The sequence below is a fragment of the Prionailurus viverrinus genome, chromosome X, assembly GCF_022837055.1.
Source record: "Prionailurus viverrinus isolate Anna chromosome X, UM_Priviv_1.0, whole genome shotgun sequence".
NCBI lineage: Eukaryota > Metazoa > Chordata > Mammalia > Carnivora > Felidae > Prionailurus > Prionailurus viverrinus.
Window position 1 is genome coordinate 9,955,622 of NC_062579.1, and position 15,324 is coordinate 9,970,945.

A 15,324-nucleotide genomic window follows, 5' to 3' on the forward strand; every position below is an offset into this window, starting at 1 on the left:
ATTTTTCAAGGCTAATGTATGAAATGAGGGGAGTTGTGTAATGGAGAAAACATAGGCTCTTGAGTTTGACCTGGTTTTGAATTTTGTGAGCTCCTTTTATTGACTTTAATATGATCGTGGGCAAGTTACTTTAACTCCCTAAGTTTCATTTTCCTTATTGGGGAAAATAAGCCCCACCTGTCAGAGGGGAAGGTTAAATGGGGGTAAGGGGCTTGCAGGTTCTGAAGGTTCACTTTGCCTACTTGATAAATTTTTCCACGACTGTTTGGGAACTTGAAGCTAGCTAAGATCTCTCCTCAGGAAAATATATACATGTGCAGTCTTTCCCGCCTGCTCCCTCTGAAGGGCCACCCTAGCCCTCAGTGGCAACGACTGAGTGATTTCTGCTTTCAGCACATGCCTAGCACTGGTTGAAGGCATTCGATCTCATTTAAGCAAATGGTAGTTGAAATAATTAGGAAGTGAATGTGGGTGTTGGCTTTTTAGTTTTTTATTTAGACCAGTCTTATTAAAAGAATAGCCATTAGTAAAAAACATTTAAGCACTTGCAAAATAAGCCAAAGAAATCTGGTTCTTTAGCTTTAGCAATATTTGAAAGAACATAACTGAAAGTTTTAAATTTGGAAATTGTTCACCTTTCTCTTTATTATTCACAGAGTATAAGGGAAAGAAATTTATTTAAATATTTTTTTCTTCAGGCTTTTAATTCCCATGTGATCTCAGTTTCAGATGTATTGATGGAAAAAGCTTTTACACATAGTAGATGAATACAGTGTATTCATGTTTGCAAAAATTTTTAGCAATAGCGATTCTTTGCTCCTACAATTAATGATTGGTGAACTGGTGGCTATCATTTTGAAGGCATCTCTTCTTCACTTAAGGAGTCATCTTAGCTCCAAGTATTTAGACAATGGAAGGAAGGTTGAGAAATGTATCCTTTGACAGGAGGGGACTGGCTGGGATGGAGGATTGCTAGGGTTTAGGGCTCCAGTAAACACTGCTCTGGCCGAATGGACCTGCTCTCTCGAGTGTCTTTCAAGCTGCAAGAGCTGTGTGTGCTGCTTATGACTGTAGACTCGTAAAACAAAAATGTGATAGCTCATGTTTGATGATTTTCAGGGAAAAGTTCGTATAGAAATTTATCTTGAAACTACTTACTGTTGGTTTCATTTTCATTTGAGATTGGAATTTCAATAAACATTTCCTCCTCATTTTTCTTAATGATAGGTACTATGTTAGAGAACTGTATTCATCTTGGTATTTTTTAAAAGAAAAACAACAAATTGTTATGAAGGTAACTCATGATCCCTAACTTGAAAGATAAAAATAGGCATGCTGTAAAAGCCTTGTGTTCCCCTCCAGCCCCGCCCCATCAGTTTCTCGCCATCTCTCCATTAGTATGTTTCTTTGTATCCTTCCAGAGATTGTATATGATTCTGAATCATAAACTTATACCACCACCACCACCCCCACCACCACCCCCACCACCCCTCCCCCCCCCACACCCAAATTGTGGCATACAGTACATAGTACAGGACATTTTTCTTTTTCCTTTTTCAGCTTATCCTCACAGATCAGTAATTATGTAACTACCTTATTGTTTTTTTTAAATAGATGCAATAGTACTCTGCTGTATGGATGTACCGCATTGATCTATCCAGTCCATTATTTTGGTAGGGTGTATGTAGTCATTTTATCTTATTTTATTTCATTTTATTTTACTTTTTTTTTTTTTTAACATTTATTTATGTTTTGAGAGACAGAGAGCGAGCATGAGCAGGGGAGGTGCAGAGAGAGGGAGACACAGAATCGGAAGCAGGCTCCAGGGTCTGAGCTGTCAGCACAGAGCCCGACGCGGGGCTCAAACTCACGAATCGTGAGATCATGACCTGGGCCGAAGTCGGTCGCCTAACCAACTGAGCCACCCAGGCGCCCCTATTTTACTTTATTTTTAAAGTTTATTTGAGAGAGAGCGTGCACGCACACGTGAACAGGGGAGGGGCATCAAGAGAGGGGACAGAGAATCTGAAGTGGGTCCCACACTGATGGCAGAGAGCCCAATGCGGGGCTTGAACTCACCAATGGTGAGATCATGTCCTGAGCTGAAGGCAGATGCTTAAACCAACTGAGCCACCCAGGTGCCCCTATTGATTTAAGTATAGTTCACATGTGATATTAGTGTCAGCTGTACCATGTAGTGATTCAGCATTTATGTACATTACATAATGCCCACTGCAGTTTGCCATCTGTCACCATACAAAGTTACTACTGTCCGGTTCATTATTAATGGACATTTAGGGTATTTCTGATTTTTTTTTGGTTACTATAAATATTGCTATGTAAGTTTATATTTCGCAGATGTATTGGTTTGTCCATAGGAGAAATTGAGAAGAAATGAGTTTGGTGGGTCAAAAGCTATGTGCAGGGGCGCCTGGGTGGCGCAGTTGGTTAAGCGTCCGACTTCAGCCAGGTCACGATCTCGCGGTCCGTGAGTTCGAGCCCCGCGTCGGGCTCTGGGCTGATGGCTCAGAGCCTGGAGCCTGTTTCCGATTCTGTGTCTCCCTCTGTCTCTGCCCCTCCCCCGTTCATGCTCTGTCTCTCTCTGTCCCAAAAATAAATAAACGTTAAAAAAAAAAAAAAAACTATGTGCATAAGTTTTTCCCCAACATTTTATTATGGAAAATTTCAAACATAAAGTTGAAAGAATTTGATGCTATCAACCATATTGCCACCATTTAGATTCTTCCATTGATAGTTTACTATACTTGCTTTTTCATTTATCTATCCATCTATTGGTCTCTTCACCCATGAAGCCATGTTAGGTATGTACATGCTGGGTTTTAACAAATGCATGCAACTCTGTAACCCAAATCCTAGTCAAGTTATAGAGCATCCCCATCACCCCAGAAAGTTTCCTTGTGCCCCTTCTCACACAATCCCTGCCCTGAATTGGACTCCTTAGTGGTTAAACCAGTTTGTCCCCCAACCAGGAATGCTTGACAGTACCCCACGCCCTCTCCCACATTGTGTGGTCAATGTTTTTGATGTGAATAATGTCATCTGATAGATTTTTTTTAAATGTGTATTTATTTTGAGAGAGAGCAAGTGTGAGTGGGGGAGGCACACAGAGAGAATTTCTAGCAGGCTCCACACTGTCCATGCAGAGTTGACGAGGGGCTCGATCCCATGAACCGTGAGATTGTGACCTGAGCTGAAATCAAGTGTCAGACGCTTGACTGATTGAGCCACTCAGGCGCCCCATTATCTGATAGTTTTAAGTTGTACTTCTCTTATTGTGAGTAAAGCTAAGCATATGTTCACTAGCCACTTGTATTTTCTTTTCTGTGATTTTTTTGCTTCATATTGTTTGCCCATTTTTGTTGGGTTGTGGGTCTTAGCATTCTTTGAGTATCCATTTGTGTTAAATAAAAATTACTTTTTTAATGTTTATTAAAAAAATTTTTTTTTAAATCTTTTTATTTGAGAGAGAGAGTGCAAGCAGGTGAGGAACAGAGAGAGAGGGAGACACAGAATCCGAAGCAGGCTCCAGGCTTTGAGCTCTTAGCACAGAGCCTGATGCAGGGCTTGATCTCCCAAACTGCGAGTTCATGACCTGAGCTGAAGTTGGACGCTTAAACCAACTGAGCCAGCAGGCGCCCCTATTTATTTTTAAAAGTTTATTTGTTTTGAGAGAGAGAGTGGGGTAGGGGCATAGAGAGAGCTGGACAGAGGATCCACAGCGGGCTCTGGGCTGTCAGCACAGAGCCTGACGTGGGCCTCAAACCCACAAACTGTGTGAGATCCTGACCTGAGCCAAAGTTGGACGCTCAACCTACTGAGCCACCCAGGCACCCCAATGTCTATTTTTGAGAGAGAGACTGTGCACATGCATGCATGAGCTGGGGAGGGGCAGAGAGAGGGAGGCAAAGGATCTGAAGCAGGCTACGTGTTGTCAGCATAGAGCCCGATGCAGGATTCGAACCCGTGAACCATGAGATCATGACCTGAGCTGAAGTTGGACACTTAACCGACTAAGTCAGCCATGTGCCCCCAAAATTAATTTTTATCTTAAATGACTTGTGTAGAAGTTTTAATAACATTTACATATGTTCTATGATGCTTCCCGTGTTATTAGCATGAGTAGTTTTTGAATTTTTTTCAATTCCAATGGGAATAAAAATTGGCTGTAGTAATACTAGAAAATATAGTGAAGGAAAAAGAAGCACTACCCATAATTATACTATTTAAAAATAACCATTATTAATATATAGATGTATTTCCTCCCGGTACTTTCTTTTTTTTTTTTTTCTTTTAGTTTTATTTTTAAGTAATCTCTACACCCAACATGAGGCTTGAACTTAAACCCTGAGATCAAGAGTCACATGCTCTACTAACTGTGCCAGCCAGGTGCTCCTCCTCCCAATACTTTCTTTGTGTATGTATACACATATATAAATGTACACGCATGTATGTAAAATTGGTGTGTACTGTTTTGCAATTTTTTATATACATAGTATTTGGGGAGCATCTTTACCCATTATTAAATACATTTCTGTAAGATGGCTAGGCCAGGATAAGGGTGTTTGTATAGGGTAGTCATGAAGCAGTATATCATTGTGATTAAACACGTGGACTCAGAAACCAGATTGCCAGGGTTCACATCTTTGCCCTGCTATTTACTAATTGTAACCTTTGGCACGATACTTTATCATGTCAGTTTGCTCATTTGTAAAATGGAGATAATAGTACTTCTCTTGTGACATTATTGTGAGGATTAAGGTAGTTAGTTAATATAGGAAAGTGCTTACAGTAGTGCCAAGATGTAGTATTTGCTGTATAAGTACTAGCTGCTGCTGCTATTGATTATACAGGAGATGATCCCCAAGGAAAGGCATCCAGAATAGGTATTAGAGCAGAGTAGGAATTTGTATTTGCTGTATGATATAGAGGTCTCTGCTTAAGCAGATGAAGGCTGAGACATAATTTACAATATAAATAAAGTAGTTGGCCTAAGAATTTGCTTCATACCATGGCCCAGTGCAGAACCCCAAGTAAGTTCTTGAACAAATAGTCCTTACGGTAGAAAAATTGGGGCCTGCTATTTCAAGAGTCCAGCTGGACCTGGGCTTATTTATAAACAAAAAAGATCTTTAGAGCCAAAGTCAGTCTTTCATTAGCACATGTGAAAAATATATCAAAATTAGTTGCACTGGTTTTGTCATGTAATACTGTGTTGCTTCTAAAGTAGTAATAGTGGTATTTTTCTCTAAGCTGTGTAGTAATGTTGAGGTACTCTCCGTGGCTTGTTTTCAGTAGCCATTTTGGCTCCTTGTGCTCTCCATCAATTGGCAATTGAGTACCTTTTATGCATAAGTTTTTGCTGTCTACAGGAGGATATGCATACCAAGTAAGTGATAATGTAATATGTGTGACAGTTGAGAGGTGAAGGGGGCGTGTCTGGAAAAACAAAAAAAACAACAATGTAGTATTAACTAAAAATAGAGAATATTGAAATAGGACACTGTGGAATGTGATGGTTGTGTGCTCTGCAGATCCGCATCCTTATTTATGCTCAGTGCCGCCAGCTATTATTTTGAGTTAGGTAAACATTTTGGCCTTTCTAGCCTTTAAACTTTTTTCTGTCTCTGATAGTTGTAATTGCTTTTAATCTGAAAGCCACAGTAACTTTTAATTACATTGATGACATTTTGAAATTGGTGAATGTATTGCACCTTTTCTCCAAAATCGAGAGAACAGTAGTAGAAGATACTTCCAAATCATACCTCTGATAAGGGACTTGTTTCTTTCCTATATAAAGAACTCTTACAACTCAATAATAAAATTACAGATAACTCAGGTAAAAAAATGGGTGAAGGATCTGAATAAACATTTGTCTAAAGGAGGTATACAAATGGCCAATAACTACATGAGAAGATTCTCAACATCATTAGTCGTTAGATGAGATACCTTCACACTATAGTGGCTATAGTCAAAAGGACAGACAATAACAAGTGTTGGCGAGGATGTAGAAATAATGGAACCCTTACACACTGCTGGTAGGAATATAAAATGGTGCACTTAGAAAAACAGTGTCAACAGTTCCTCAAAAGATTAAACAGAGTGACCATATGACCCTAGCAGTTCCACTCCCCAGGTATATACCCTGGAGAAATGTAAACGTATGTCCACATAAAGACTTGTACATTAATGTTCGTAACAGAATTATTCATAATAGCCAAGAGTTGGAAATAATCCAGATGTCCTGTCAACTGACGAATGGATAAATGTGGAATATCCAAACTATATGGAATATTACTTGGCAATGAAGAAAAATGAAGTAGAGATAACATACTACAACATGGATGAACCTTGAAATGCTTTGTGAAAGAAGCCAGACACAAAAGGTCACATATTATTACGTGATTCTATTTATGTGAACTGTTCAGAATAACCACATCTGTAGAGACACCATGCATTAGTTGCCTAAGGCTGGGGGTAATGGGAGGGTTTCTTTTTGAGGTGACAAAAGTATTCTAAGATTGATTGTAGTGATGGTTGCACAACTCTATGAATATACTAAAAACCAGTGACTTGTACACTTTAAATTGGTGAAATATATGTGAATTATATCTCAATAAAGGTTATGCAAAATCACTAATAGAACTGAAACACTAGAAATTGACAAATTCCATTCCTCAGGTACCCTTATTAAAATTGATCCTAGAAGAGGCCTCAGGTTTTCCTTGGTGAAAATTATTCCTGCCCCCGCTTCTTTGAACAAATTGCTTGCTCATATTTTTGGTGTGGCTTAACAAAACATTTTCTGGTACTATGTGGATTTTATTATTATTACACTTCTGAGAAATTCTATCATGTGTTAGAGATATAGCAGTCTTCCATTTTAGTTATCTTTTACACATATTTTTTTTTTTTAACGTTTATTCATTTTTGACAGAGCGAGCGAGCATGAGTCGGGGAGGGGCAGAGAGAGAGGGAGACACAGAATCTGAAGCAGGCTCCAGGCTCTGAGCTGTCAGCACAGAGCCTGACGCGGGGCTCGAACTCACGAACCGTGAGATCATGACCTGAGCCGAAGTCGGACACTCAACCAACTGAGCCACCCAGGTGCCCCTATTTTAGTTATCTTTTAACAGACTTTCATCAGTATTTAAAACCAATATTGTGGCCAAAGCATAAGAGACTCTTAAAAACTGAGAACAAACTGAGGGTTGACGGGGGTGGGGGGGGGTGGGGGGGGTGGGTGGGAGGGAGGGGAGGGTAGGTGATGGGTATTGAAGAGGGCATCTTTTGGGATGAGCACTGGGTGTTGTTTGGAAACCAATTTGACAATAAATTTCATATATTAAAAAAATAAATAAAACCAATATTGTGATTTCTTGAACCCATTCTTATGCTAATAGTTTTCAGGTTTAAAATTATTTTTTAAAAGTTGGGAAAGATGATATTAGTAGCACTCATTATTTTTCCTCTGTACTGCTTTTGTGTAGAGGGTATCTGTTAACATTATCCATGTGCCCAATAGTATGGCAGTTCAGTATTTGATATAAAGTAGAGGTGGAAATAGTAGTTCTATGTATAATGTGTCATTAAAATGAGCACTTTACATTTCAGTTTGATAGTAGTACTTCTGTAGTATGTTATTTGGGCAGATTTGTGGCTTTACAGGTTTCTGCAGTAATGAAATTTAACAAAAGATGTTTCTTGAAACTTTATGAATGTCTTCTAAGTTTAAATTTAATACCTATGGGTTACACTTGAGAAATGTCATTCTATAGAATGCATTATGCATGGAAGTGAATTTTAAACCTTTTTTAAAAGAATATAAGAGTCTTTGCAGTATTTCTAAGCATTTAGGCTTAGAGTGTGGTTTCAAACCATAACTCTGAAAATAGACAACCCATTTCCCCTTAATGCATTAATTTTTTTTAAGAAATGAAAGTATTATGTGTACATTATTTTTAAAGTATCATGGAAAGCAACACATTGCTTTTTTTTTCAATTTTATTTATTTGTTTTTAAATTTACATCCAAGTTAGTTAGCATATAGTACAATAATGATTTCAGGAGTAGATTCCAGTGATTGATTCCCTATGTGTAATACCCAGTGCTTATCCCAACAAGTGTCTTCCTTAATGCCCCTTACCCATTTAGCCCATCCCCCCACCCACAACTCCTCCAGCAACCTTCAGTTTGTTCTCTGTATTTGAGTCTCTTATCTTTTGTCCTCATTTTTATATTATTTTTGCTTCCCTTCCCTTATGTTCATCTGTTTTGCATCTTAAATTCCACATATGAGTGAAGTCATATGATATTTGTCTTTCTCTAATTTCGCTTAGCATAATATCCTCTAGTTCCATGCATGTTGTTGCAAATGGCAAGATTTCGTTCTTTTTGATTAAAGCACGTTTCTAATCTTTTTGTCAAGAGGAAAATGTTTTGGTTCTTCATAACTCTTGAACAGTATACAAATTGCACTTCTAAAGTTTTTTTTTAAATGTTTATTTTTGAGAGAGAGTTCGAGCGGGAGAGGGACAGAGAGAGAAAAAGAGAGGAGGGGGGAGATACACAGAATCAGAAGCAGGATCCAGGCTCTGAGCTCTTAACACAGAGTCCGACGCGGGGCTTGAACTCACGAACCGTGAGATCATGACCTGAGCCGAAGTTGGATGCTTAGCCAACTGAGCCACCCAGGTGTCCCTAAATTGCACCTTTTAAAATAAACTTTTCTGAAGGTATGTTTCACTTCAATAAAGTACACAAATTGTAAATGTTTAGGTGTAATGTATTTTCATAAAGTGAACATCTGTGTTACCCCATCTGGATCAAGACATAGAATATTACCAAGCACCGCAGAAGACCTTACTCCCAAAGGTAACCACTTGATTTCCAGCACAAATGATTAACCTTGCCTGTTTTTGAACTTTATATATAAACGGTTTCCTATAGTATGGATTTCTGCACAGCATTTGGTCTACACGACTTACCTGTGTCACTGCATCTAGAAGTTGTTCTGGTGCTGGATGGCGTGAGCATAGTACAGTGTATCCCTTCTGTTGATAAAAATTTGGATGGATTCCATGTTGAGGCAATTACAAATAGCACTGTTTTAAACTTTCTTGGCCTTTGGCTGCACACGTGTACACACTTGGGTAAAATCCTAGGAGTAGAATTAACTGGGTTGAAAGGTATCCATTTTGCCAGTTTTTCAAAGTGACTATACCAGTTTGTTCTTCCAAAAGCACTGTACCTGATTGATCAACGTTACAAAAGATTTAGTTCCCATAATCTCCCTATCCCCTGCTACTTTGATACTTTAAATTATTTTTAGGGGCGCCTGGATGGCTCAGTTGGTCACGTGTCCGACTCGTGATTTCGGCTCAGGTCGTGATCTCACGGTTCCTGGGTTTGAGCCCTCCTTCAGCTCCACGTGGACAGCTGACAGTGGGAAGTCTGCTTGGTATTCTCTCCCTCTCTCTCTCTGCCCCTCCCCACGGGCACACATTTTCTCTCTCTCTCTCTCAAAATGCATAAACTTAAAAAAATTATTTTTAATTCTTCAGTTGGAAATACTATTGTAACTTGAAATAACAAGTCTCTGCTCTCCTATTAACTGGAAGGTAAACCTTTGTCCACTTGTGATAAGAGAAACACACTACTAGACAGCTACCCCTCAATTGTATTATTCAAAAAAAGGAAGATGCCCTCCTTCATACAGAGAGGGAAATGTATAGAATTCAAATTTGTGCCACATCATATGACCAAGTAGTGTTAAGGGGTGAGGGAGAATCCCATAAATGAATGGGGTTAACAATAGGATAGAAGAGAGAGTAAGGTAAATTTTACTGATTTGAGAATAAAATACTAGAATACTGCCTTCTCTCCCATGCCTACTGTCTATATTTGTTAGGGCAGGGATAGTTGCTTAAAACATTATTCTCAAAATTTCTGTGGCTTAATGTGAGAGAAATTTATTTTTATGCTCCTCTAATCCAGTGTGGGTGTTCTTTGTAAGAAGGGCAGCCTTCCCTTGTAAGTACATGGGACTTAGGGGCCTAGACTGTCACTTATTTCATCCTGTGGCTGTGCCATCTGTCAGGGCGTAGGAGACCTCTGCATTCAGCCAGAGTGGGGAAGAGATGATGGGGAAAGAACGTGTGCTTCTAAGAATAAAAGTCTTGTTGCAGAAGGGACAGTCTTTACTTGGTCTTATATTCTATTGGTGGGAACTTCACATGGGAGTTCCACTTACATATGGGGGCCTGGGCAACGTAGGCCCAGGCGGACATTTGTCCAGTAGTGCCAGCTCCACAGGATATTGGAGGAGCATGGGTGTTTGCTGGATAGCTGGTGAGCCATCTCTGCTGCACCATCTCATCGAGGATAAGACCAGGATAATCAATGGTCACTAACTTGGGAGAATTTCACTTCTAAGATGCTAATTATTTTAAGTAGTGAATTTTTATATGGAGCTAAGTTTAGATTTACAACTAAATGTCATTTCTCACTTCTTTTGGTACCACTTAGTTGTGTGATTTACTTTAACTTTAATTTTCTTATACTTTATAGTTACATCACCTGTCTATGAAACTTAGAAATTACCATGTTTATATCAGTTTTACAAATCAGTAAGAAACAAAAAAAGCTGTCAACCTATGGTATGTCGTTGGATGTAAACATTGATTACATTTGATGTAACCCCTCTTCCATCTTTTTTCCTCCTTCTGTCTAGTTTGTGATTGGCACAATGGAAGAAGCTGGAATGTGTGGGTTAGGGGTGAAAGCAGACATGTTGCGCAACTCTCAATCAAATGATATTCTTCAACATCAAGACTCAAATTGTGGCGGTACGAGTAACAAGCATTCATTGGAAGAGGATGAAGGCAGTGACTTTATTACAAGGAACAGGAGTTTGATGAGCCCAGCATACTGTACACAAGAATCGAGGGAGGAAATTCCTGGGCGAGAGGCTCGAACAGATCCCCCTGACGGTCAGCAAGATTCAGAATGCAACAGAAACAAAGAGAAAACATTAGGTAATAATCTGTGCTCCGTGATTGGGCATTTTCACATGCTGCTCTTTTTACTTCTGCTTTCTTCAGTGCAGGTGATCTTGAACATGGCCGGTGTTGAGACACATGTTGTTTAGCTAACACAACTCTTGTCTGCAGTGGAGTCAGTCTGTATCTGCTGCCTTTTGTGTAGGAGACAAAGAGCAGGAAGTTGTTTTCCCTAAATAATCAAGAATAGGCTTTCTTGACAAAATTTGGGGCCAACTTGACAGAAGTAGTATTTGACTTGCCTTTTTGCATCTGTAATGGAGTCTGACTGGAATTTACTGTGAAAACTGTATATTTATTTGATTTTTTTGAAAACTCCTCCTAAAACTTTAGAGAAAACATAATGTCTGGAGTTCAGAAAGTGGGTTAAGACTGGCTTTCAAGGGTATGTTTTCTTTTTCCTGCTGTGTTTGAGATTTAGGGCTAAAAAGGTAATGCATCAAATCTTGTTAGGAAATCCGAAATCCCCTTTTATTTTAGCTTTACTTATTGCCCCTAAGTTTTTTATACTTACTATACCTAAGATTAATAGTGTTAGATTTGTATGGTTTTCTCCATAGAATTATCCTTACATATTTTTTAAGTTTATTTATTTAGAGAGAGAAAGAGTGAGAGAGGGAGGGAGGGAGGGAGGGGCAGAGAAAGAGGGAGAATCTCAGGCAGGCTCTGTGCTGTCAGCACGGAGCCCGTCCAGGGCTCAAACTCAAAAAACCATGAGGTCATGACCTGAGCTGAAATCAAGAGTTGGACACTTAACCAACTGAGCCACCCAGGCGCCCTGAATTATCCTCATTAAATCCATTTTCTGCCAACTTGGAAAACCTAAAAATTATTATAGAAAGACAATTTTAATTCCTTACAAATAAATTTTTTCAAAATTGGCAGCCCCAATTATTTGTGTGAAAGCAGATGGAGTCTTAAAAAGTTACACATAATGTTACCATGTGACCCAGAATTCTACATTTAAGTATGTACCCAAAAAGGTTGAAAGCACATGTCCATACAAAAATGTGTACACGAGGATTCATGGCAGCTTTTTTCATAATAGCCAAAAAGTTGAAACAATACCGTTATCCACCAGCTGATGAATGGATAAATAAAATGTGAATCTGTACAGGGGAATATTATTCAGTTCTAAAAAGGAGTGAAGTACTGATAACATCCTACATGGGTGAATGTCGAAAATGTGCTAAATAAAGGAACCGGACACAAAAGTCCATATAATAGGTTTCCGTTTTATGTGAAATGTTCAAAATTGGCAAGTCTGTGGAGACAGAAAGTGGAATAGTGGTTGCCAGGGTCTTAGAGTGGGAGCGAGAGGGAATGACTGTTAATGGATATGGGGCTGCTTTTTGGGGTGATGAAAATGTTCTGGAATTAAGCAGTGGTGATGGTTGCACAACTTTGTGAATGCACTCAGTTGTACACTTTTAAAAGGGTGAATTTTGGGGTGCCTGACTGGCTCACTCGGTAGAGCATGTGACTCTTGATCTCATTGTTGTGAGTTTGAGCCTCATGTTGAGTGGAGAGATTGGTTTAAAAAATAAAGGGGTGGTTTTTATGGTATGTGAATTTTATCTCAAAAAAACCAAAAAATAAGAAAACCCAGATGAAGTATGGGTTTTTAAATCTTGATTAAAAATTGCAGGTTATATTATGGCTACTTCTAATCCTATTTAATAATCATGTTTAGTCATCTCTTAAAATTCTTACTGGCCTTGGGCTGTGAATGAGAGGTTTTGGTATTGTGGATAGGAAGGTGTTCCATTTTGAAGTCATTTTTTCTTAAAAAAAAATTTTTTTTAATGTTTGTTTATTTCTGAGAGAGAGAGACAGAGACAGAGACAGACCGTGAGCAAGGGAGGGACAGAGAGAGAGGGAATCACAGATTCTGAAGCAGGCTCCAGGCTCTGAGCTGTCAGCACAGAGCCTGACATGGGGCTTGAACTCACAGACTGTGAGATCATGACCTGAGCTGAACTTGGATGCTCAACCGACTGAGCCACCCAGGTGCCCCAAAGTAATTTTTTTCTTCATAGCAGTCTATATACCACATAACAGAGTCATTTTAATATATATTTCTAGGGGCTCCTGGGTGGCTCAGTTGGTTAAGCATAGGACTCTTGATTTCAGCTCAGGTCATGATCTCATGGTTCATGAGTTGAAGCCCCACATCGGGCTCTGTGCTGACAGTGCAGAGACTGCTTGGGATTCTCTCTCTCCCCCTCTCAGTGCTCCTCCCGTGAGCACATATACATGCTCGCTTGCTTGCTCGCTCTCTCTCTCAAATAAAATGAACTTAAAAAACACACACACACATATATATTTCTAAATGAAATATTCTACATATAAGAGAAAACATTTTTAAAAATAAGAATGGTTTTTTAAAAAAGAAAACATTACAGGGGAGCCTGGGTGGGTCAGTCGGTTAAGCATCCGACTTCGGCTCAGGTCATGTCTCATGGTTCATGGGTTCGAGCCCCGTGTTGGGCTCTGTGCTGACAGCTCAGAGCCTGGACCCTGCTTTGGATTTTGGGTCTCCCTCTCTGCTCCTCTCCCACTCATGTTCTGTCTCTCTCTCTCTCAAAAATAAATAAACATTAAAAAAAAAGATTTTAAAAATAAAACATTACCACTTATTTTGAAAGACCATTTGTCCTCTATCTCAGCCACCTGCTTCTCCCTGCCAAAAAGTTTTAAAATTACTGTTTTTAGTGCCTCTCATGGGGAAAAGAAGTTATGATGACATTCTTTTATATACACTAAACTTGGTTAACACATGCAGTGTGCTTTTACTAAATCATCAGAAGTTATTTTAATTGCTCATGGAAAAGATATATGTCACAAGTGATTATGTGCATCTGAGATAGAAAGTACCAACTGAAATTTCTTTTGAACTTGCTTCTATATTTGTACTTGGTGAGGAAGCTTTTAAAAATATTCTGCCCTTTGTAACTTGCCCTTTGTCTTAACTTGGACACCAATGGTTAAGCAAGGGAATTTTTAAGCCTTCAGCAAGAGTTCTTACAAATAGCTAGCGGTATTAGTGAATGAAGAAATTTGGGGGAGGTGGGGGTTGCGTGCTAATCCAGAACTTAAAAATAACTTTCTTAATTTAGCTGGTAAATCTTACTTCTAGTTGTAGGCACAAATTATTTCACTATGGCTATCAGAACATAGGAAGTGTTCCATAGAATTTACAGGTTAAGTTTGATCTCACTCTTCTGGGACTTATTTCTTATCTTGTTAATCATCAGGAAAAGAAGTTTTATTATTGATGCAAGCCCTAAACACCCTTTCAACTCCAGAAGAGAAACTGGCAGCTCTCTGTAAGAAATATGCTGATCTTGTGAGTATTAAATAAAGGTAGTAAGGTTCATATGAAATACAGCAAAATATGTACGTACTTGATGTAGCTTTAGATGTAACACATTGTATTCCAAAATTGAAGAGGAGACTCGTTTCTTGGGGCTTTTTGTTGCTTGTATGACTCCATTTTATAAGGTGATACATATAGAACATTGTAATGCTAAGATACAGCATAGATTTTTTAAAACTCAGTTTTAGGAATGAAAAGGCTGACTTAGAAGCACTGTGTTGTGATGCTTTAGATGCTAGTTGGGGTGTAGTGGTTCCTGTACTTAACTTTTCCCAAGGGAATTCTAGAGATAAAGGCTCGACCCATTGTAAATGAAATTGTGAATTAGATGAAATAGTCTACTAAAACAATACTGTCTCAGGAAATCTTTATTTCACATCTGTGTGCCAGAGATTTCTTTTTCCATCTTCGAAAGACACTGACCTCATTTGTTCTGTGCCTATGTTATTTCAAGTAGCATTAGTTCTCCTTTTTTTTTTTTTTTAATTTTTTTTTTTTTTCAACGTTTATTTATTTTTGGGACAGAGACAGAGCATGAACGGGGGAGGGGCAGAGAGAGAGGGAGACACAGAATCGGAAACAGGCTCCAGGCTCTGAGCCATCAACCCAGAGCCTGACGCGGGGCTCGAACTCACGGACCGCGAGATCGTGACCTGGCTGAAGTCGGATGCTTAACCAACTGCGCCACCCAGGCGCCCCTGTCTTTTTAAATTTTTGAAAGAAGTCTCAACATGAAAACTCTGCCATCCTGTTTAAGTTGAAGAATAGGGAAGTCAGAACCCTTTGAAGTAAGGGTTGTGGGAAACTTTTAGAGTGAGTAGTTGTAATATAAATGCTAAAAGTAATGCCTTTTGTAAAACTAGTGTG

General features: G+C 39.0%; 1 protein-coding gene across 1 annotated transcript in view; it reads left to right on the forward strand.

The window, feature by feature from the left end:
* Window positions 1-15,324, forward strand: part of TXLNG (taxilin gamma) — a 55,192-nt gene that overhangs the window by 16,610 nt on the left and 23,258 nt on the right. Inside the window, exons 2-3 of the mRNA XM_047843339.1 lie at window positions 10,751-11,054; window positions 14,336-14,427. Coding sequence (XP_047699295.1) covers window positions 10,751-11,054; window positions 14,336-14,427 — 396 coding nt within the window. The remainder of the gene's footprint in view (window positions 1-10,750; window positions 11,055-14,335; window positions 14,428-15,324) is intronic.